This window comes from Oryctolagus cuniculus, chromosome 1 (assembly GCF_964237555.1).
Source record: "Oryctolagus cuniculus chromosome 1, mOryCun1.1, whole genome shotgun sequence".
NCBI classification, from domain to species: Eukaryota; Metazoa; Chordata; class Mammalia; order Lagomorpha; family Leporidae; genus Oryctolagus; species Oryctolagus cuniculus.
The window spans coordinates 152,420,358-152,443,932 of NC_091432.1; the positions used below are offsets into that span (position 1 = coordinate 152,420,358).

The window sequence follows — 23,575 nt, forward strand, 5'->3', positions numbered from 1 at the left end:
TGCTCCATTTCTGGTCTAGTTCCCTGCTAAAGGTCTGGGAAAGCAGTGGAAGATGGCCCAAGTTGTTGGGCCCCTGCACCCATGTTGGAGATTGGGATGAGACTCCTAGCTCCTGGCTCCTGACTGGCCCAGCTTTGGCCATTGGGGCCATTTGGGGAGTGAACCAGTGGATGGAAGACATCTCTCCCTGTCTCTCCTCCCTCTCTCTCACTCTCACTCTCTCTCTTTCTGTTCCTTTCAAATAATAAATTTTAAAAGAAAAAAAAAACGATTTGCTCTTAAGGATAGGATTTCTCAAAAGCAGGAATAGTATTTCTATGATCAGGTGAGATGTAGTATCCATTTATGCATGGGCATTTTTACAGAATGACAATATGAAGATCAAGATATTTAGTGATTCTAGCAACAAAACCCAATATAACTCATAGCATATGAAACATGTAATCCTAACATATTCAGATGAGACTGGGCATGTTCAGGATAGTATGGCTGTAGACAACCCTAACACGTTCAAGGTGTAGGTATCTTCTGGTTCTCAGAACAGTGTCTAGTAGTTTTCCACTGTACTATATTTAACTGAGGCTTTTTATAACACCGTGATACCAATTAATAATTTTTCCACTTCCTGGTAGCTGGCCATTGTAGATACTGTATCAGAACACATTGTTAGTGATTTAAATGGTGATTTTATGTTAACTTAGTATAAAGGGATTTGCTAACATACTGCTGACTGGTACAGATTTTTTGCCAAAAAAAAAATTATTGGCTCTTGTCAAGCACCCACCATATAAAAAACATAAAACAAAAGAGGCATTAGGAGGCAAAATCTGTTACTGGTTCTTTGAGTTGGTGAAATGTGTAGTTGAATAGTAGAGCAAAGAACCTCCCTGTACTTGGTTTCAAACAAATCTTCAGCAAAGTTCCAGAGCTTTGTGTCTGGGACAGAATTGCCTATTTTTCCTCATCTCCTCCTCCTTCACCATTAGCCCAACTGGTAATCAGTATCTGTTACAAGCACTGCAAACTTCCTCTCATTACAGGTTTCTGATTTTGGAGTGTCATTCTATTGAGTAACCAGGGCAGATTGTGCAACTGAGAATGGTTCAAACTCAGTCCGAACTCAGTGTGGTTAACCTGAGCATGGTCCAGAGGACTCCTCACGTACCCCAATAGGAAGTATTATTTAGGATTTTATTAAAATTGTGCTTTATAAAATTTTTGAGTTCTTTGTGACAAACTCTGTTGGCCCTTTGTGACACAGTATTCAGTGGTCTGCTTCTGAGTTCAGTTTAAGTTAGTACTTACATTTATTGTATCAGATAAAGAGACACCACACAAAATGTGTAGCTGTAAATGGAAAGAACCACACTTACTAAACCATCCTGCTCATTTTTTTAACCTTATTACCAATTACGCAGAAGTTTCTAATTGAAATTTTGCTAGTAAATTTCCATCCTCACTTCATGTCAGCTGTTCTTTCAAACTAATTGAAAGGTGTTGCATTATTCATACTTAACAAATGGGTAAAAACCTCTCCTGAAATTTTTTCTTAGAGAGATTTTCTTCCAAGTTTTTATAGTTTACACATAGTTCCCTCCCCAACCAGTATTACACCTTACAATAGTTTTGACAGCAAAATCATATCACAATGGAAACATTTCCAAATACCCATTTTCAGAATGCTCTTTCCACAGCATAACAATTGCTTTCTCACTCATTGTTAAAACGCTCTTTGGCTTTGAACAGATACATGAAATATGTTTATTTTTATAGAAGTCTTTCCCAGATAGGTTGTTCCTTGAGCCCCTTGTCACGACAGAAAAACAGGTCAGCATATTTGGAACATTTTTAAAAAGAAAAATATGCACCCATATTTTAAGTTACTGAATTCTTCTAAGTGGTTTGCATCTCATAACTAAGAAACCTCTTGTGACTCAAAATGTTACCATGATTATTCTCCTTCTCATTTTATGTCAAGATTCTAGTATTTTTGAAAACAAGAGTTTATAAATTACCTAATGAGGACATTGAGGAGTAAGGACTCCCCAGAAACTCCTGCCTTACCCTAAGGACTCCTGGACACTACATGTGGCCACCAGACAGATGTGGGTGCTGTTTGTTATCCCATGCCTTAAATAAAGCAGAACATAGCAGCCTTCCCATCTTAAGACTGAACACGTAGGCTTTCTTTTTCTTTTTTTTTTCAATACGTGAACCAATAGTTTAATTCTTACATATCTTTTTAATTAATTTATTATTTAAGGAATACAAATTTCATACATACAACTTTAAGGATATATTTATTCTTCCCACCATACCTGCCCTCCCACCCCTTGTCCTCTTCCCTCTCCCCTTCCCAGCCCCATTTTCCATTAAGATTTATTTTCATTAACTTTGTACACAGAAGACCAACTCTACTAAGTAAAGATTTTAACAACTTGCAAGCGCATGCGTGCGCACACACACACACACACACAGACTGTTGGAGAATAAGTATCACAGTTAACTCATAATACAAGTCATTGAGGACAGAGGTCCTGCATAGGAAGTCAGTGCACAGTGACTCCTGTTGTTAATTTAACAATTAACACTCTTATGTATGACATCAGTGACCACCCGAGGCTCTGGACATGTAGGTTTTCATAGTTTTTTTTTTCTTCCTGCATTCTATGGGTGGTTATGTGTGTCCTGCTTCAAAGACCAGAGACCAGTCCATTTTTTAGATCAGTAGGGATTGTTAAATATACTTGGCCAATTCCCAGACCAGTTAAATCCAAATCTCCAAGGATAGGACCTAGATGTAATTTATTTTTTTAAGCACACCTTGTGTTGCGAATGTTCAACCAGGTTTGAGAAGCACTGATCGGTGCTTTTTGAATTTCACTGTGCACACACATCATCTGAAGACTTTGTTGACTTGGAGAGTCCCATTCGGTGGCTCTCAGGTGAGGCCTAAGTGTCTGTATTTCTTGTAACCTGGCAGGCAATGTGGAGGCTGCTGGTAGGTAGACTTCCTCATTTTGAGTACAGGGGCTGAGTGAGCCCTCCTCACTCTCCTGTTTTATTCTCTTGGGCTCCTGGTAGGCCAAGGAGTGTTGGGAGTGTCAGCTGTGTTGATAGGGGTTGTAACCTCTATTTGTTACTGTTGCATGTCACAGGGAATTTCATTGTGAACAAAAAGCATTTTACATCTGTGTTCTTGGCCTTTATTCTTTATTTGAGCTAAGCAGGGAATGTGGCATGGTTTGGGCTGTCATGAAGGTACACTAATGCTGTTGTAGAGAAGCCTGAAATTATACAATGGCTTCTTCAAAAAATACTAAATGAAAAGGATAGGAAACAGAGGAATCAAAAAGATATGTTAGTTGATAGCATTGGTGGAAATTTCTATTTTCTGTTTATTTCTGGTTTTGTAACCAGTTATATATTTTGAGATAAGACTGACTTTTTAATAAAATGAACTTGTTTATTGTTTTTAGGCTGGGTAGGTTTTCAGCCCTTCATTGATGACAGGATACTAATGTCAACTTGTTTTTTTAATTATAGCTGCTGCCCCAAGTTTCTTGAGTGATCCCAGCAGCCCTGGCCCTACCATAAGATATCCTGGCTTCATTGTGATCCAGCACTTAAAGGTTGACATGAGGCAGGACCAGGAAGGCCTGGGACCTTTGTCTCTTCTGTGTGGCTAATGTCCTTGCCAGACCACTGGGTGAATATTTAAATTTCACCCCAGCTTATGTTTGAATCTGTAAGCACGAGGGGAAGCCATCTGAGTCAGTTATCCAGTTTCAGAAGTCAACCCTTAACTCATGAAAGTTGAGAGGCTAGTCCCAGATCATAATAGAAGCCAAGCCACACCTCCTATCTTCCTGGGCAGGGCTGCTTCCTGTGTTCAGCACTGGTCATTATATCATCTCTTCAGTCTTACTATATTACATTTCTGGACAACTATTACCAAAGGGAAGACAACTCAGTTCCACTGTGCAAATACTTATTGATTCAGAACCAACATGGAGCTAGAACATCGAAATGTTAAGACAGTCCCTGACCTAATGTAACTTGCAGTATTGTTAGAAATTCTGTGCATATAAACACTAAGCAATTCAATGCCATGCCAGGCAATAGATAGCTCAGTGCCCAGGAAGCGTGGCATGAAGACTGTCAGTCACACGGAAGATAAAAGCAACTGGGAGGGGTTTAAATGGGAGGGTAGGTAAGATTCCAGCTGGGCCAGCTTGGTGGCGCAGCAGGTAAAGCTGCAGCCTTCAGTGCCAGCCTGGAAATGGGCACCCACTCAGGTCCTGGCTGCTCTACTTCCAGTACAGCTCCCTGCTAATGCTCCCAGGAAAGCAGCAGAAGATGGCCCCAATGTGTGTGCTCCTGTCACTCACGTGGGATTCCCTAATGGAGTTCTGGTCTCCTGGCTGCAGCTGGCCCACCCATAGCCATTGTGGCCATTTGGGGAGTGACCCAGTAGATGGAAGGTCTCACTTTCTCTTTCCATTTCTCGCTGTAACTGCCTTTCAAGTAGATAAATAAAACTTAAAAAAAAAAAAATCCAGCTAAGGCCTACTACATACTACTTTTCACCAGATCTCTTGGTTAGCTTTTAATTAGGAGATGTTGCTATTTGTGAGGCTATAAATGTAGACTCCTATGCTATATTTGCCAGTAATGCAATCAAATTGTTTCTGCTTGAAATTATGAATTTATTTCTTGAAGTTTTCCCTTAATAGCAAAACAATTTTAAATCTCTGTGTAATTCATCCATCTTAAATCTGATATTAATGAATGGAAAGTAAAATTTAAAGAGCATTTTATAGAATTACAATTAACCTAGATAAATGATTCAGAAATTTCTGTGCTGTGCATAGACACACACCAGCATACCAGATGTGTCTTCTTTGCCTCTTGGTTTTGTTTTCTTTCCCTTTGGTTTTCTGCCTTAGGTTAAGAGATGAATTTCTTCCTTTAAATCATATTTTCCTAGCAAGAGATTAATTTAATAGCAAATGTTGATATTCTAGAAAGGTTGATGTTTCCTACCACAAAATTAAAATGGAATTTCAAATATTTTAAATGTGTGTGACTGGAGGAGTGAAGGAGTAGTCGTCTTGTTCTTACTGTTTGACACACTCCTTCCTCATCTGCAGGCACAGGAGGGGTTAGTGAAAGGTTATCTTCCTCTGAGAGGCAGTTTCCATACACTTCCTTTGGAGTGAAGATCAAAAAGTTGCCAGAAACGGACTGTAGCTCAGGTGACACAGTAAAAAGGAAGTAGGGGCTAAGTTTAGAAATTACATGAAAGATGGGGCTGGCGCTGTGGTGTAGTGGGTAAAGCCACTGCCTGCAGTGCCAGCATCCCTTATGGGTGCCAATATGAGTCCTGGCTGCTCCACTTCGGATCCCCCTCTCTGCTATGGCCTTGAAAAGCAGTGAGAGATGGCCCAAGCCCTTGGGCCCCTGCATCCACATGGGAGACCCTAAAGAATCTCCTGGCTTCTGTCTGTGGATCAGCATAGCTCCAGCTGCTGTGGCCAATTGGGAGTGAACCAACAGATGAAATTCCTCCCTCTCTGTCTGTCTGTCTCTCTCTCTCTCTCTTTGCCTCAGATCTGCCTCTCTGTAACTCTGCCTTTCAAATAAATAAATGTCTTTTTTTTTTTTTTTTTTTGACAGGCAGAGTTAGACAGTGAGAGAGAGAGCGACAGAGAGAAAGGTCTTCCTTCCATTGGTTCACCCCCGCCAAAGTGGCCACCATGGCCGGTGCGCTGTGCTGATCCGAAGCCAGGAGCCAGGTGCTTCCATGCAGGTGCAGGGCCCAAGCACTTGGGCCATCTTCCACTGTCTTCCTGGGCCACAGCAGAGAGCTGGACTGGAAGAGGAGCAACTGGGACAGAACCGGTGTCCCAACTGGGACTGGAACCCCGGGGTGCCTGCACCTCAGGCGGAGGATTAGCCTCGTGAGCTGTGGTGCCAGCCAATAAGTCTTTTTTTTTTTTTTAAGAAATTATATAAAAGGTTTTCAAAAATAGATATAATTGGGGTTGGCGCTGTGGCCCAGTAGGTTAATCCTCCGCCCTCCAGTGCTGGCATCCCATATGGGCACCGGTTCTAGTCCTGGCTACTTTTCTTCCAATCCAGCTCTCTGCCATGGCTTGGGAAAGCAATAGAAGATGACCAGGTGCTTGACCCCCTACACCCACATGGGAGACCCAAAATAAACTCCTGGTTCCTGGCTTTGGATGGGCTCAGCTGCAGCCATTTGGGCCATTTGGGGAGTGAACCAAGGATGGAAGACCTGACTCTCTGTCTCTCCCTCTCACTGTCTGTTACTCTGCCTCTCAAATCAATAAATAAAATCTTTAAAAAAAAAAGATATATTGCTAAGAACACACAAGAGGCAGTATGCATTTTTGTGTTTCCAATAAAGCAGTGCAAGTCACTGGATCCTTTTGAGTTATGTAAAGGTGATTTTGGCGTGGTTTTATTTCAGGATCAGTGCTATATCCCCAGTCACTTCAGCTTTCTATGGGAATCTCATGATGACTCAGGGAAGAGTATACATGGATATAAAATATCTTGTAGAGTCTTCATGTGCATCTCTTGGGTGTTTTAGACACAAATTTTGATAAGGTTGTGGTCTTAGTGTGTTTTGAAAACTTGCATTGAGATAAATGTAATTTAAGGAGATTTGGGCTTTTCTGTAATTAAAATTTTTTGGACATTTAAAGTAAAGTGGTTTAAAAACAGTTGCAACTATAAAATAATCATCAGCAGTCACTGTTATTGCATATAAACTATAATTCAGTAATTTAAAACAGCATTCCCTTAAGTTATAAAATTTATAATGCTACAGCACGTTGATAGAAATTATTTTACAGTTTTGGGAACAGATCTCCAAAACATGACAATTTCAAGAGTTGGTTCGCTGAAACAAGAAAGGGAAAAGGTTGGGGGAAGAGGATACTTCACCGTCAGCCCTGTTGAGTCACATGTGGAGTACTGCTCCCATTTACTGACCCCTCAATTTGTGCTTCTTAACTGTGCTGTTTTGCACATTTAATTTCATCTTCACAGTGATGCTGCGAAGCAGTTACCATTATTGCACGTTAGCAGAAAACCAACTGAGGCTTACATGGGACCCCGAACAAGCAAGTGACAGAATAGTTTGTGACTCCAAAGCCACAGGCCTCTACCTAGGACTACTTGATGCCTAACACATGTCTCAGAAGCATTGGTTAGACTGTTATGTATTGGAACTCATAATACAAACATCTAAGGAATAAGTAAGGGGAAAACATTCGATGATCCCATTCGATGATCTTTACTGGTTTCTGGACTAGGAACAGAAAGTGCCCCCTGGTGGGAGTGAGAAACCATAAAATTCCCAGTTCTTCAGGAGGATGCACAGCCTCCTTACCACACAAGGTACACCATGACACCAGCCCTGCAGCGATTCTGGAGTGTGTGCAGGTTCAAACCCCAATTATTTCGGGGTCAAGTAGGTATTACAAGGATGGCTATATTCTGTTCTTGAATTCAACATCGTTTCTATATCCTGAGCATAGAACGTTTCATATTCATATAGAATTATACACTCTCCCATTATTCTTGACAATACTAGGGGGCAACCAATAGCCCACTTAGCTATAGTCTTTTGCCTTCTTGGAATATGGTTGTGGTTGCTCTGTCTTTCAGTTTATCAGGAGAAGTAGGACATCTGTTTTTGTGGGCTTTGCTTTTGTTGCTGTTTTCAGTAAGCACTCAGTTTTAGATGTTGACCCCTAAACTTGTGCACACTGTTGCCTCACTTCTAAGCCTCTGATTGAGCTAGCCCAGCTCTTCTCCGTACATGTAGGTTGATCAGAAGTCCCACTTTGCCTGAGACACCTGTACCTTACACCTCTTGTCCCAGCATCTCACCAGTTTAACATTTGCCCTGGTTTTTATTTGTATTTTTTAATGAAGCATTCTCATTAAACTAAGCCAGGATGTATTTCATAGATTTCACTTTGGATTTCCAGATTCTACCTGTGTAATTGAACAGATTTCTCAGTGTTGGTTAAATCTGAAATACATCCCAGCTCTGTACCAAAGCTCTCCTGGATGCAACATAACTGCGTGTTTTTCAGTGAGAGCATCTGGTCAGTCCTGCTGATGTAGACTAAGCAGGAACAAGAATATCTGCTGTCATCCAATCCTTTCCTTTCTCGAGGGCAGTAGAGAAGCATGAGGTGCTGCTGCCTTCACCGTCTACTTGCAGTATCAGCCAGTCATGCTGTGGTCTGATCTGTAGGCCATGGAGTCCACTAAAACACCAGACCACCAGAGAGTGGGGCAAGGGGAAAGTTAAAGGTAGTATGTGTGGAAAATGAAGGCTGCGCACATCACTGTGGCAGTCTGAAAGTTTTTGCTGCATGGTATTACCATTATTGTTTATTATAAATCTATTCCTGCTTGTTTTACCATTTCATAATGCTTTCATTCTGACTCAAATCCTTTTGGCCAGAAGAAGCTTTAAAAACCTGAAAATGTATATTGATCAAAAAATTTTTGTTAAAAAAATGTTAATGTGTAAGTTGTACAAAAAATGGCCAATATTTAGCATCAACCATTGGTAGCAGTAGTGATCTCATCAACCATACAAAATCCCAAAGACCTAGCTCTGGAAAAGATCCAGCATCCACTTAGGAGTTGGCTGTAGCTTTTAGATGGTTGTGCCCAGAGATGACAGTTCAGCAGGTGCAGTTGCATCAGTGCATCCTTCTCTCATTCTTTGAGGCATGGCTTTACATTTAGATCAAGTATCTTTCCTTCCTACTTAATTTAGCTCATTTTTTATTCCTGTGTATGTACAAAAAAGGAAGCCTTTAGCAGAAGAACTTTACAAGCTATTGGTTGTTTGATTTTTTTTTTTCTTTTTTGGCCCCCATTATTTCCTGGATTCAAGGTGAAACTTTTGGAAGTTTATGCTGATGAAATGAAATATCTCTAACATGGATTTGAGTGTTATTGCAAATGTTTTTGCTTCTTTAAAATTTTAAAAGACAATTTTGAGAATGTTGTTGTGATGATAATACAGTAAAGTTCCTTATGGAGCATAGGTCCATGATAAAATACTTGCTTGTTTTAGAGTAATGTCTGTGGGTCGGAAAGGTACTTAAAGTTAGTTAAGGCTCACACGTAAGTCACAGTCGTGTCCAGACAAGCTGCAGTAATCTACCAGTCGTAAATTTCATCTCCTAAAAGTTTTTGGGAAAGAACAGTGCTTTGAACTGATGCAAGAAAACAGTTTGTCTAAAAATATTTGCACTGAAATATTTATATATTTTCACTTGGAAAATGTAACTGAGTAAGAATACTGTACATTTGGCATGATTCATTATGAGCTTGTCAAGTACCTTAGCCTCCAAGGAAAGAATATTTCTGGACTTAAAATATTAAGGTTAAAGAGAAGAGCTGGTTTGGAAATGTTAATGCTTTCAAACTACTAACCTGAAATGGTTGGTTAATCCTTTTTTTTTTTTTTTTCAGAATATTACAGGTAATTTTATGAAGTAGTTAAAAATATATTATGGCTACATCAAAAAAGTATATAGTCTTGTGAAAAATGTCAGAATGATATTAGAAACAGATATGGCCATGCAAGTAGCAAAGCAAATACTTCTGAGAAATTAGATTTTTTAAAAATAATTTTGTATATTTTTTACAGATTTATTTATTTATTTGAAAGGCAGAGCTGCAGAGAGAGAAATATTTTCTGTCTGTTGGTTCACTCACCAAACAGTTACAACTGCCCGGCCTGCACCAGGGCAAAGCCAAGGGCCAGGGGGCTTAATCTGGGCCTCCCACTAAGTAGTGGGAGCCCAAGCATTTGAGCCATTTTCCATTGCTTTCCCAGGCATGTTATCAGGGAGCTGGATCAGAAGTGGAGCAACCAGGATTTGAAACAGTGCTCACATGGGGATGCCAGCATTGCAAGCATTGCTGTGCCGCAACACGGGCCCATAAATAAATTTGAGTTTGAAAATAGTATTTTAAAAATATACATATTTCCTTGATAAATACTAATGTAATAGAACTAATTTGTTGGTCAATAGATAAATATTTCAAGTAACTAATCTAGTAGCCTTTTCATACTCAAAAGTGTCATGGTGGGTTAGAGTCCTGGCTGCTCTGCTTGTACTCTGGCTCCCTGCTAATGCACCTGGGAAAGAAGCAAAAGATGGTCCAAGAGCTTTGGATCCCTGCCACCCACATGGGAGACCCGGATGGAGTTCCAGGCTCCTGGTTTTAACCTGGCCCTGTGCTGGTCATTGTAGCCATTTGGAGAGTGAACCAGTGAATGGAAAACCTCTCTCTCTCTCACTCTGTCTCTGTCTTTCTGTAACTCTACCTTTCAAATAAACAAAATATATCTTTAAAAAAGGAAGTGTCGTGGTATAGACTATAAACTATATCATCATACTCAGTAAAAAATTAACAATTGTTCAACACTGCTCCAGGAAAACTTTTTATGATTGATTCTTATTTGCAGTCTTCCTGGAATTTGAGTCAGCACTCAAAGTAACATTATTCGGTAACTCATTAGTCACAAAAATAAATAAATAAATAAATAAATAAATAAAACACCAAAGGGGGGGGGGTCCCTGTGGGATGTTGGTTCTTATTTACCTTACTTTATTCCTACTCAGATTCTAGATGTTTCATTAACAAAGAGGTAGCATTGCTGTGGTTTCTTTTTATGTTTTTGTTAATGGAGCAGGACCCTGCTGCCTGAGTTAAAGGGAAGTATAGATAAGTTGTTCTAAATGCCCCTTTTTCTCCGCCAAGCTTCTGGGAAAGTGAGCCTTTCACTTTCAGTTCTTGTCAAACATGATTTCTCCAACGTGTGAAGCTGCAGCGAGCAGGTTTCACGTGAGAAGCCCCAGAAAGATGATATTCCCTGTGCAAGGTTCTGGAATTTTGGGGCGCATCTGGGCCTCCCTTATTAGGGAGCTTATTACTTGCATGTTTCAGCTTCGTCTGGATATCTGCTGAGCCAAACAGGAGGCTCTTCTTGTTGTCAAACAAAATAAAATTTCACACCAGCAACAGTGTGCTGCCCTGGTTAATAAGACTGTGGGGCACAGAAATTACCAAGCCCTAATATCAGGAGATGAACCATATGTAATATGTGATCTCAGCGTGAATATGTTGGGGAGCCGGGAAGCAGGCATTTGCCTGTCATGCCAGAGTAGGGAGATAATGAGTTGTTTTGTTGTATAAAATCAGCCTGTGGTTGTTGATAGGGGGCTCATTTTCTAGCCAGTGTTTTTGTGGTGTTATCCATTAAACACCAGTACCAGCAACAAATCTGAAGGCGCAAAAGGACTCTATGACCAGACAACTGCAGTAAATCCAAAAATATCTCTATCGTGAGCCCATGGATTCCCAGTCCCATTACCTTATCAAAGTTTCTGAGTCCTACCATACAGATACCTGTTTAATTGCTGTCTGTAATCGTCATTCGTCACCATTTGTCTTACTTTGACTTCCAAAACCATTGGTCAAGAAAGCAGCTGTTAAAATCCCAAGTTACTAATGGTTTTCAAATATTATTTGAAAGCAACTAGATATACCCTAATTATTTTGAATTTTGATGATATTGCATATCCTTAATAAAAGAATCTCCCTTTCCCTTTTTTTCTTTATTACTATAGCTTTGTATAAATTCTGTGGAAATAGACTGGTTTGTCATAGTGCTCTTTCATGCTCTCCACAGACACACACACACACACAGTTATATTACCCTCTTAATTATGATAGTAACAAATAATGCTTCAAAGACTGCAAACTTTTGCTTCACCTCAACATTTGAGACCTGAGGGCAAGGTGCTCTCTCATGGAACCATGTAATCACATCTGTCCATGCAGTCTTTGGAATTGCTCTGTGTAGTTTGTGCCACGCTGTGTCAAGCATCTGACCTACAGTGGCATTGATGCTCGTAATTATGACATGACAGACACATGAAAAAGGGAAATGATAAGCAGAGAACTAAACTGAAGAATGTTTACATGGAAAATTACAGTGGCAGGGCAAAGAAAGATTAAGTCCTTTGGGGGGAAAATGATTTTACATGTTAAAGAAAGGATACTGCCTCCACCTAAGAAAGAATTCATCTGTGCTGTAGACACCTAGAGCCTGGAGGGAAACAAAATCAAAGAGAGAAACTTATTTGAGCACACGGTTTTTGGGAAGGGCGGCGTGCTTCACAGTCACTGAATGCCTTGGCGAATGCCATAACGGAGATTAAAAATGAATGATAATTTAATGATAAAGAAACATTTAACAATGAACTAATGTAATAAATTAACTTGTAGAATCTTAATGAAAGTAGAATAATATGTGGCAGTTTAATAAACTTATTTAATGGGTTTTTATTTAGAACCTTTTATTTCATGCAAATTTTTTACTTTGTTAGTGCATTGCCTAATACATGGGAGGAAAATATTTATTTGGATAGTTAATTATTAATGATTTTGAGAAACCATGAAGTTTCATGCTAATTATAAAACTTATACTAGGGCATTCTGCTTACATCCCTCAATTTTCCCAGTAGCCCCACAATGAATTGTTATCCTCATTTTATAGATGAGGAAGCTGAGGTTCAGGGTGGTTGAGGGAGCTCCCCAAAGACAAGGGGGCCAGTCCATGACAGCCTTATGGTTGAAGCCTGGTTTGGCCTCAGGTTACTGTTCCAGTTCTTCCTTTTCGATACTGTGGTTCCCTGAATTATTCAATGAGAGATTCAGTAGTCTCCACTGAATCCCAAGTTTAAGAGGGGCATGGGAGCTTAGCATGGAATGTCGCCGGATCCCTACCACTGAAGGAGTCCACACACCCGGTCTCTCTCAGGCCTGAAGGGCTTCAGAAGGCTGTGTCACGCAGGAATTTGTAATTTTGCTGAAGCAGGAGTTGAATCATAAATGTGGAGTGGCTGTTTGTGGAAATGAGTCACTGACAGCAGCTCCGTGTGACATTGCTGTTCTCCGTCATTTATGCAGGATGGCTGCAGCAACTGTTGCTCTGTGTATAATGTCCCTGAAAGAAGGGTGGCTGTGCAGTTTGCGGGGAAAGCAGCAAAAGGGAAGCCATTTGATAAATGACAATTTTATGCTAAGAGGTGATGGCCGATCTGAGGCCTCAGAGATCCGATCTCAGGAAGGGCCTCCAGGATGGTCTTTCCCATCGGAGCAAATGAAGACTTGGGTGACTTGCCCAAGGCCACAGAAGCTAGTATGTAGATGAATAGACTATGCATTTCCAATGCTACTTACCTTTGCTGTTTCAGTAGCTAGTAGGTCTCATCTCAGGGTCTACCATCGTACTCTGTATTTCCTTTCAGCAGCAAGGAAAAAAAAAGTAGAGGTTTTTTCCCCACAATTTATCTGGTAATTTCTTATTTTTCTCTTTAGAGTCAAATACAAAAATGGAAATAAGCCCCAGGAGAAAAAGTAGTAAGCCGTGTTCCTCAGCTCAGAATTAAAAGGGCCTGTGAGGTGGTTCACACTTTCTCTGATTCACAGGCTCTCTGTTTGTGTTGGGCATCTCTTCAAACAAAGCAGGCCTAATGAACTGAAGATGTGGTCTGAGAACTTCAGCAAATGTGGAAGTTACCAGTGGGTTTTCTACTTCTGCACTGTAGCAACCAGAATAGGTGTGACATTCCAGTCTAAAGCCACCTCAAGCTGTTAATGAGTTTCTGAACATCCGTCCAAAGTGACTGAGGTCTTTTTTATTTCCTCTGAAGCCTTAGCCTTCTGTGGGCAGGATAAGGCTCACTGTGGCAGGACCTCTATTCCTCCTGTCCTTTGCAGAAGCAATCATGGAAATACCAACACAGCTAAGACTGACCTGAATTTTGTGACTACTGAATCCTGAAAACAAGACATTACCACATTGGTACATCTTGTGGGTTTCCATGTGGTCTTTCCCTAGAATTCTGCCAGAGTTCTTGAGTATAGCTACTTAGTTCTCACAGTATTCTCTCTAAAAATTGCCTAGAGTTCTGAAAGCTAGAATTCATCATTAAATATTTCCACCTAGTATATTCAATTGTAGCTTACAGCAACATAAAATTATACTTTACATTTTGTTTCTATGTACTTTTCAATGTACAAAGGTCAATAGGTTGTAATTAACTTATTATTTATATTGTTGAGGGTGCTTTTTTCCTTTTCATCACAGTTCTTTTTGTTAATAGTTGTTTAACTTAGCATATTATAATTTTTACTGATTTCACATTTGTCTTTTGGACAAATAGACAAAAAGGTCTAATTTACCTTCCTACTCTAATATACTTCAAAAATAATCTTTTCACATATAGAACATTTTTACCCCAAAAATTGAAAGAATTTTGCTTCCATTAGGGACATTTATGTTGACCTTTTAAAAATTCTGTATTTTGCAAAATGTCATTATAATTTTAAATAATTTAGAAAACCTTAGATGAAAGTTCTCACATAAATGCACATTATAGTTGAATATATTTGAATCTTATTTTCCAAAGCAGCAAGGATGGAATTAAATGATGAAGCTTAAGAGTCAGTAAGAGTGACAGAAATTCTGACCTGGATGAAAGCACCATTGGGGCCGGTGCCGTGGCTCACTTGGTTAATCCTCCGCCTGCGGCGCCGGCATCCCATATGGGCACGAGGTTCTAGTCCTGGTTGTTCCTCTTCCAGTCCAGCTCTCTGCTATGGCCCAGGAAGGCAGTGGAGGATGGCCCAAGTGCTTGGGCCCCTGCACCCGCATGGGAGACCGGGAAGAAGCACCTGGCTCCTGGCTCCTGGCTTCAGATTGGCACAGCACCAGCTGTAGCGGCCATTTGGGGAGTGAACCAACAGAAGGAAGACCTCTCTCTCTCTCTCTCTCTCTCTCTCTCTCTCTAACTCTACCTGTCAAATAAACAAAAAAAAAAAAATAAAAATAAAGAAAGCACCATGGTGACTATATGTTTTTGAGGATAATATTCTTTTTTTTTTTTTTTTTTTTTTTTTTTTTTTTTTTTTTTTGACAGGCAGAGTGGACAGTGTGAGAGAGAGACAGAGAGAAAGGTCTTCCTTTGCCATTGGTTCACCCTCCAATGGCCGCCGCGGCCAGTGTGCTGTGGCCGGCGCACTGCGCTGATCCGATGGCAGGAGCCAGGTACTTATCCTGGTCTCCCATGGGGTGCAGGGCCCAAGCACTTGGGCCAGAGGATAATATTCTTTCTCAGATGATGGAAGTTAACTCTGACTTACGTGTTCATAGCTGAGGCAGATGTGTAGTTGTCACTGTGGAGTTAATTTGAATTAGGAGTCAACATGAAACTTCCTAATGAGACCAATTTTTTCACCATTAAGAGAAAATGCTTTGTTGAATTTGTCCATTGAGCTTCTATTCACAGGCCTGCTACTTCCTGGAAGCCTCTGCATCTTTATGCTCACTTAGCAGCAGAATCCTGCCTTCTGACTTACTCAGTCCATACCTCGTTGAACTTGCTGATGTATCTACCCAACTTTGTTTTGCCCTGTCTTCTCAGCTGTTGTTTCAAATGGTAGGGTCTTGTTTTAACTGAATGACCTGTGTGCTCATAGAGGTACAGTGTCATGACTCCTCAGTGCTCTGTGCATTGTCAGTATAGTTATGATATATTAACAGTCGTGTGGTTTATGGCTAGATGAGACCTAAAGTGATTTGGTCCTGTTGCCTTATCTTTTGGACAGTGTAAGTGAAGCTATAAAGAGATGAAGTAGTTTTTCCAAAGGGTTATAGCTAATGGTGTGGGTAAAGCGAGAACTCAAAGTCAGATGTCTTGATTTCCAACCTACTTCAATTTCCACTCTTCCTCCTTTTGTTGCATCCTCAATCAACAAATACTTACTGAGCATCTACCAAGTGTAGAGTACTCTCTTAGACCTTGATAATGCAATGTTGACTATGTCTGTCACACCAGTACACATGCACTAACTAGTTAACCACTGTTAAGAATTACCTAGTTCCATGAGAGTATATAGATTTCTGGAGATTTCTTTTGAGAAGCTGACTGACCTATAGGACTTTTTTGTGTGGGTTCAACTGGGTCAAAATTAGGAGCCAGGAGCTCAATATAGGTTTCCCATGTCAGTGGTAGGGACCCAACTGCTTGAACCATCACTATTGTCTCCCAAGGTTTGCACTAGCAGGAAGTTGAAGTCAAGAGCCAGAGGTAGACATCAAATCTAATACAGGATATGGGTTTCCCAACTGGCATCTCAACTCCTAGGCCAGGTGCCTGCACCTATACTTTTTAAATGTACTTGAATTGGACAACTATTTTTTTGTACAAGGGTACAGTTTTAGAATCCATGCACATGAGAGGTCTTCCAAAATTCTTGAAAATACATATCATGAAAAATGTGTGCATGGATGTCAGGGTTTTTTTGCACCAAAATTAAATTATTTTTCCTCAGTTTTCATTTATTTCAAAGATAGATATACAAACACAGAGCTCCCCTATCAGTAGTTCCACTCCCTAAATTGTCTGCAACAGCAGGAGCTGTGCCTTACTGATGTCAGGAGCCAGGAACTCAATCCAAATCTCCTGAGTAGTTGGCAGAGGCCCAGTCACTTGAGCCATCACCCACTACCGCCCAGGGTATACACCAGCAGGAAGTTAGAATCAAGAGTAGAGCTGGAACTTGAATCCAGACACCCCCAAACAGAATATGGGTGTCCCAACCCGAATTCTAAGTGCTATGCCAAGCACCTGCCCCTAAACCTTTAATTCCATTTTTCCATGAAGTTTTTTATGTATCCTCATTTACTCACTCTGTTGTGGGCCCAAAAACAAATTAGAACTGGTCAGCCACAGCTCCTTCCATCAATGTATGGTTTAGAAGAGGGAAAAATAAAGATGTAACTGTTAATATAAAGAAAAATGTGGAAGTTCCACAGTTCAAAGGACACAACAATCATGTTTTTTGGGGTAGGAAGAATCATGAAGAATTTCCTGTAAGAGATGACATTTTACAGAGCATCTGAACAGAAGCTTCTTAGAGAAGGTACAGCAAGGAAGGCGAAGGCACTCCAGGTTTAAGAACAGGCAAGCAGAGACAGACCAAAATAGGAAATTGCAGGAGTTTTCAACCAATAGAAAGTGGTTTCATTTCAGAGAAGCAAGCTCTGAGAGCAGTCTTTATTTAAATGCCCTTGGATTCAACTGGAATTAGGGATGGAAACACAAATACTCTCTCTTATTGCTAGTCCTGGGGCACATAATCCTTGGCATTGTTTGATTACTATCCGTAGGAGCTGTTATGTATGTGCACACACATAAATGTACACACACAGAATCTTGGAGAGGAACCAATTCTTTTAATTGCTGTATTGCCTGGCATCTCATTGGGCTCCAATAAACCTTTCATCAAAGTAGTGAAAAGTATCTGGTATGCAGAAACTGTTTTCTCTGGCAAAAGGCAACTGCTCTAGAAACAGAAACTGAACTCCTTCCAAATGACATGGCTGGCCTAGAGTAGTGAGTCTCAGATTCATTTTAGAAATATTGCCTCTGCTAGCCTCTGTCATCATGTCGCTTTATTCAGTTCCAGAGAGGACTCCCAGCCGTTTCTTACTATGCACAGTAGAATAGTCTATCTAAATACTACTGTAGTGAAATGCTGGAAGAGTATTTGTTTGTTAACATGTTAACTAGCACCCACATAGCATGTTCCAGGTTCTGTTAGGAACACAGTGTTATAGTCAAGCTTAGAGGAACAACTAGAAAAGAATCTTCCAGAACAAATACTGCAAAGAAATGGCCCCTAATCCAATTTAGCCACAGTTTTGTTTTGGTTTTTTTTTTTTTTTTACTAGCATTTCAAAGATTTAAAATTAGGTATTTCAAAGGAAACTCTAGATTGTTTTACCTCCTTTGAAGAAACTGGAAGATATGGCCACGCTGGGCCTACGTTCCCGGTGGCAAGTTATTTGGAGCCGCCACGCAGCTGCTGTCTTTAATTAGAGCTTGCATTTCTTGGTGTGTCAAAGTCCCCATCACTTCCTGTTGCCTGCATCTAGCTTGTTTTATTTTTTTGGGTCCATCTCTGTGACCGTCACTAACAGCCCTTGTTGAGGAGTCGCTGTTGCCTCTGTGGGTCTCTCTTCTGTTTAGTCTCCAGGAGCAAGTCTGTAGCCATCCTGGCAATTTGTTATAATCATAATGACTTGTGTCTGTGTAGTACTTCACAGTTTGCATGGCCATCAGACGTTTACAAGCATCAGTCATCTGCAGGACCTCATTGCTGGATCTCAGCAGGTCTGAGGGGCAACCTATGGATCTGCGTTTCTCACCGATTCTCAGGGTCACCCTCCTGCTGGCTTGCAGACTACCTCTTGAGAATGACTGACAAGTAGTATTGTAACTGAGATGCTTAACACCGCATGAAGCTGCCAGGGAGGGCAACCATCTGTCCTCAGCAGGAAGAACCTTTGGAAGGACTAAGCAGCTTATCCTGGGTCACAAGGAGCAGCAGAGTCAGATTCGAAACCATGACCTGAGGCTTAAATCCAGCAGGAATCCCCTTTGTGTATGTCTCAGCTTCTGTCCCCCCTCCCTCCAAGATTCACAGAATCCTCAGGACAGCTCTGTAACAGAGTTATAGCCATGAGAAATCTAGCTTAGGATTGTATCAAGGGCAATTGCTGTAATGTCTCAGAACACAGAGTTAGAACTCATTCATATTCAGTGGGCAAGGGCAGAAAGGGAAGGATTGCAACTTCATGTTGAACTTCAGTGGGGAGGGTGGACAGAATAGAGAAGCCCCTTTGCTGAAAATGTCGGATTCAGCAGGCAGAGCAGATAGGTCCAGCACAGTCCTTGGGATCCAGGAGATAACAACAGGTGCTACCAAGCCATGCAGAGCCCAGCATTGAGGATTCAATGGGGGAGCCAATGATAGTGTTTGAAGGGTGAACCTCAAGGGAAAATACAGCTGAGGTAGGTATACCTGGAAATGGGAGTCAGGAACAGGATTCCAGGCTGTTGTTAGATCTGGGGACAACAAGGGAGATTGCCTGGACAGGGACCAAGTACAGAAAGCAGTTTCACAGATCCGTTTTCCAAGATTGGGTACAGAATGGAGCCAGGGCTTCTCAGTTATAAAATCTGCCACGGTCAGAGCAGAACTCACAAGGGAGCAGATATCTTCAGCCCCAGTGTGTTTTTGAACTTCTTCAAACCATAACTTAAAATTAGCTGATTGATTTGTGGCCCTTCCTACTTGTGGGAAGGAAGCATGAAGTTCGGAAAGAACCACAGGATCTAATGTGGATTAAATTTATTAAAATTCTGTCTGTTTAATACTCTATGAAATGAGTAATTTGACCATGATGTGATCATGCTAGCCATTCACTAACCTAGTTTAGATGTTTATATTACTGTACAAATTCATAACTATTTAAATAATTACCAGCCATCTGCCTCCAATTTCCAAGGTAATTAGTTATTATGTTTATATTTATTTGCATATTTATGTGTATGTGTAATTCTCATGTATATTACATTCCCTGAAAACTAATTTGATTGGGATTGTTAGGGTCTTCATTTCAAGGCTGACCATAAAACATGCTTATTTCAATCTTGTGGAGAAAAAAAATCTTAAGTCTTTTTATCTCTTTCTTGCTATATATAGTATAATGAAAATAAAGTTCTTTTTCATTGTTAAAAAGTCAGAATCCTCAATCTGATCATGTAATTAAAGGAGATATAAATATTTTGGAAGTTGGGATGTATGGGGGTAGATGCAAACTTGTTACTTTTGTTGAAATTAAATCGTTAATATTAATTAACTGTTCTTAGTGGTCTTAACACCCTGTCCTAAAAGAAACCATTCCTGGTTAGTTGAGGAATCTTGCTGAGTTTCTGCTATGTAACATTCATAGGCTGGGTATATTATGTGTTTGATTGTAATAAACTTAGGCATAATCTTTTTCCATTTGGTAATATGAATTGTCTTAGAATTGTGATAATTGCCTAAAAGCAGTAATATATGCAGCATTCCATTCCCACTGTTCTCAAGGAGAGTCCAACTCCAAATTCTCCCAGTTTCCACAAGTCAGCTTAAGTAGCCTGAAGCTTTCCTTTAGCTTGGGAAGACTTGGAGTGGGCTCTCTCTAAAAAAAATAAACATATGAAGCAGCAGGCTATGATGGAAGATGCTCCCTGAACTAATGCACAGTGTAATGTGCAAGCCACAATTTGGGAAATGATGGCAATGGTGCTAAACTCCGCTGTATTTGCTGTGTTCTTTTCCAAACAGGCTCATGCACAGTTAGTTCGGGAAGTTGATGTGGAGAAGGTGTCTGCTTTTGAGAATCCATACGTAGATGCAATAAAGAGTTTATGGAATGATCCTGGAATCCAGGAATGCTACGATAGACGACGAGAGTATCAGTTATCTGACTCCACCAAATAGTGAGTATCCAGGAGGCCCAAGGGATCTTTCTCTTTGCTTTCTTGTGAAGATGCTCAGCGATCATAGCTTGAGTGTTCTGTGCTATGTAAATAGTATTCCAGCCTAGGAAGTATAGATACTAAACGCATGCCACACTCGTAAATCTGGACTACATTATGAGAAACTGGTATCATGAGTCAGGTAGAGTATTTCTGTAACTGTTTGCTGTTGCAAAACAAAATTGCAGACTTTAGAAGTTTGATTTCAGCAACCTTTTTCATCCCCCAAATTGCAAACCACTGATTTTCAAAGGTATATGCCATTGTGACTTGAAATCTTGTAACAGTAACTTCCGAGACAAATTCTGGTCTTACTCCTGTGCTGGAAAATACCTACACAATTAGAAACTGCAAACAAAAATAGGTTTACTTCTAGCTTCCTAACACATACTTTCTGGAATCCAGTTTTTAGAACAGAACCTTGACTGCTTTGTGAGAGCCACTATTATTGTAATGGATAGATTTTCCTCTGCATGAAAATTGCGTGTGAGTTTAATTTTGCATGCATTCCAGAATCATTTTGTGAGCTGTCACTCAAACTCATGTGTCCTGGGAAAGATTTGCATCCTAGAGAAATCTGTTAATTCTCTAGATTAAATCTTGCCTAACAGAAAGTTAAGATTTGGCAGTCACTGGCTTAATGTAATCAATGTGGTCAGCAATCTAGATAATCAGGCGCCTGAAAAATGGGGTGTTTTTTGGGTAGTGGTTAGCCAGATTGCTGTCTACATTAATTATATTAATCCACCATTCACCTCTCATTTTGGAGTGGGTGGAAAAAATTCAGCAGCCTTAGGCTGCTGATAAAATGACTCAGTGGATGAGCACGGGGTCTTGGGGAAAGTAAGAAGCCCCATCAGGCTGATTGGCATCACTCAATACTGCAGGGAAGATCCAAGAACGATGCTTTCACCCCACTTCCAGGCATTTATATGAGAGAAGTTATGATTCAGATCAGCCACAGAAGTGTCGCCTGGTCAGAGTATTTCTTGTGTTCTTATGGTGAATTTGATTTATGTAATTCTGGAACATGACATAGGATGTCTCGCGAACACCATGTCTGTCACATGTGAGCTAACGCTGACCCTTCGTGTGCCTCTGCAGTGTGTGCTTTTAACCATTCCCTCTCTTCTGCTCCACTGTTGCCTGCTGTTACCCACTTCCACCTGTTCTCCCTCCCTGCCTCCCTCCTCCCCTTGCTTCTTTCCTCCTGCTAAGCTCCCACTATATGTTTCTCAGAGTACAGAGTTGAGAACGATGTATTCAGCTCTTGTCTGATCCAACTTCTGCCCCCTCCACCTTTGACCAGCTGTCTTCTACTTCCTGCCCCCTCTGTCCTTCTGTTTCTTTTGCCGTTTCGGATGTCATTCGTCTCCCCACGTGGCTGTTGTGTTGCACCCAGCCCTCCCTGTTCTGCGCACGATGTCTCCTCCTAGCTGCCTGCTCGCGGCTTCCACCCGCACTTTGATTCCTCTCCACTTCCCGCTTTGCTGACCTGTACTAACTAAAGCTCCTGTATGAAATTATACTTACTAACAGGTCCTCTGCTTTTCTGCGTGTTCCTTTTCACTTTGTTTTAAACCCTATTTCTTCCCCTTCCAGCTCCTCCTCTTGTTTTACCTGGCACCTGTAACTGTTTCCCTACAGAGAGGTCATGCACCTGGGAGCCAGAGCTCCAGTGTCTAGTAACTAATGTGCTTCACAGGTTGGGGGCTCCCCGTCAAGAAGCTGCTCTGCCTCCTGCTCCTGGGATAGACCCCTCCCCGCTGCAAGAGTCATCTTTGTACCCAGGGGTGCCTGTAGCAGCTACTGTGGATGCAGTCTTGGGACAAGGCTCCATCACATCTCTGAGGACACTTCCCTGGGCAGATCTGTGGATTTCTAGAGCTCACGTAATCATGAGTTAGTGTGATATGCTGCCATATCTCCTTGGCTTAGGGCAAAGAGCTCTACTAAATAGTTTCCCCGGGCCCCTGTCAGTTCTGTGATCCTGAGAAAGCTGCTAGAATGGAATTTTGTCGGCTCAAGCCAGGCCTATCACAGAAAACAGTCTCACTCTTTGGGCACCATCCCTTATGACAGAGACAGACTGCGATGTGGGAGCAGCTCACTGGCCCAGGCTCATCTAAACTCCTTCAAGGGATTGTTCTCTAAGTAGTTCTACTTGTCCTAATGCGTACAGGGAGAAATTCATTTTCTTAATTTTATATATATTTGGGTCTATGTATATACATGTACATCTTTTTTTTTTTTTTTTTAAGATTCATTGATTTGTTTCAAAAGCAGAGAGAGAGTATGTTAGATGTCTTCCATCCACCAGTTATCTCAGATGACTGAAACAGTCAGGACTGGGCCAGGCCAAAACCAGGAGCCTAGAACTCCATACTGGTCTCCCACATGGATCGGAGGGGAACCAAGTACTTGGGCCACCATCTTCCCAGGCACCTTAGCAGGAAGCTAGAATGGAAACAGAACAGCTAGGACTTGAACTGGCATTCTGGTATGGGAGGCCCTTGTTGTGGCCTGCAGCTTTATCCACTGCACCATGACACCAGCCTCTATACCTAATTCTTTTCTTAACCATGTTTCTGTACCCAAGTATATAAAACAACTACATGCCCTTATACATTTTAGTATATATCTAGGCAAATGGGACATTTTCTTACATAGCAAATACTGTAATATTGGGGATGGTGCTATGGCATAGTGGGCTAAGCTGCTGCCTGCAATGCCAGCATCCCATATGGGGGTCAGTTCGAGTCCCGGCTGTTTAACTTCCAATCCAGCTCCCTGCTAACGCACCTGGGAAAGCAGCAGAGGATGTCCCAAGTATTTGGGCCCCTGTTCCCACATGGAAGACCCCGAAGAAGCTCCTGGCTGCTGGCTTCAGCCTGGCCCACCTCAGCCTTTGGGGCCACTTGGGGAGTGAACCAGCAGATGGAAGACCTCTCTCTGTCTCTCCCTCTGTAACTCTGCCTTTCAAATAATAAATTTTTAAAAAAATAATGTTATACCCCAAATGAGTAATCAGCCTTTTTCATTCTATACCCAGTTCA

The 23,575-nt window shown here is 41.1% G+C and overlaps 1 protein-coding gene across 1 annotated transcript in view; it reads left to right on the forward strand.

Annotated features, from left to right (window-relative positions):
- The window catches only part of LOC100340719 (guanine nucleotide-binding protein G(q) subunit alpha), a 314,873-nt gene that overhangs the window by 202,120 nt on the left and 89,178 nt on the right, over positions 1-23,575 (forward strand). The window contains exon 3 of the mRNA XM_051858885.2: positions 20,326-20,480. Coding sequence (XP_051714845.1) covers positions 20,326-20,480 — 155 coding nt within the window. The remainder of the gene's footprint in view (positions 1-20,325; positions 20,481-23,575) is intronic.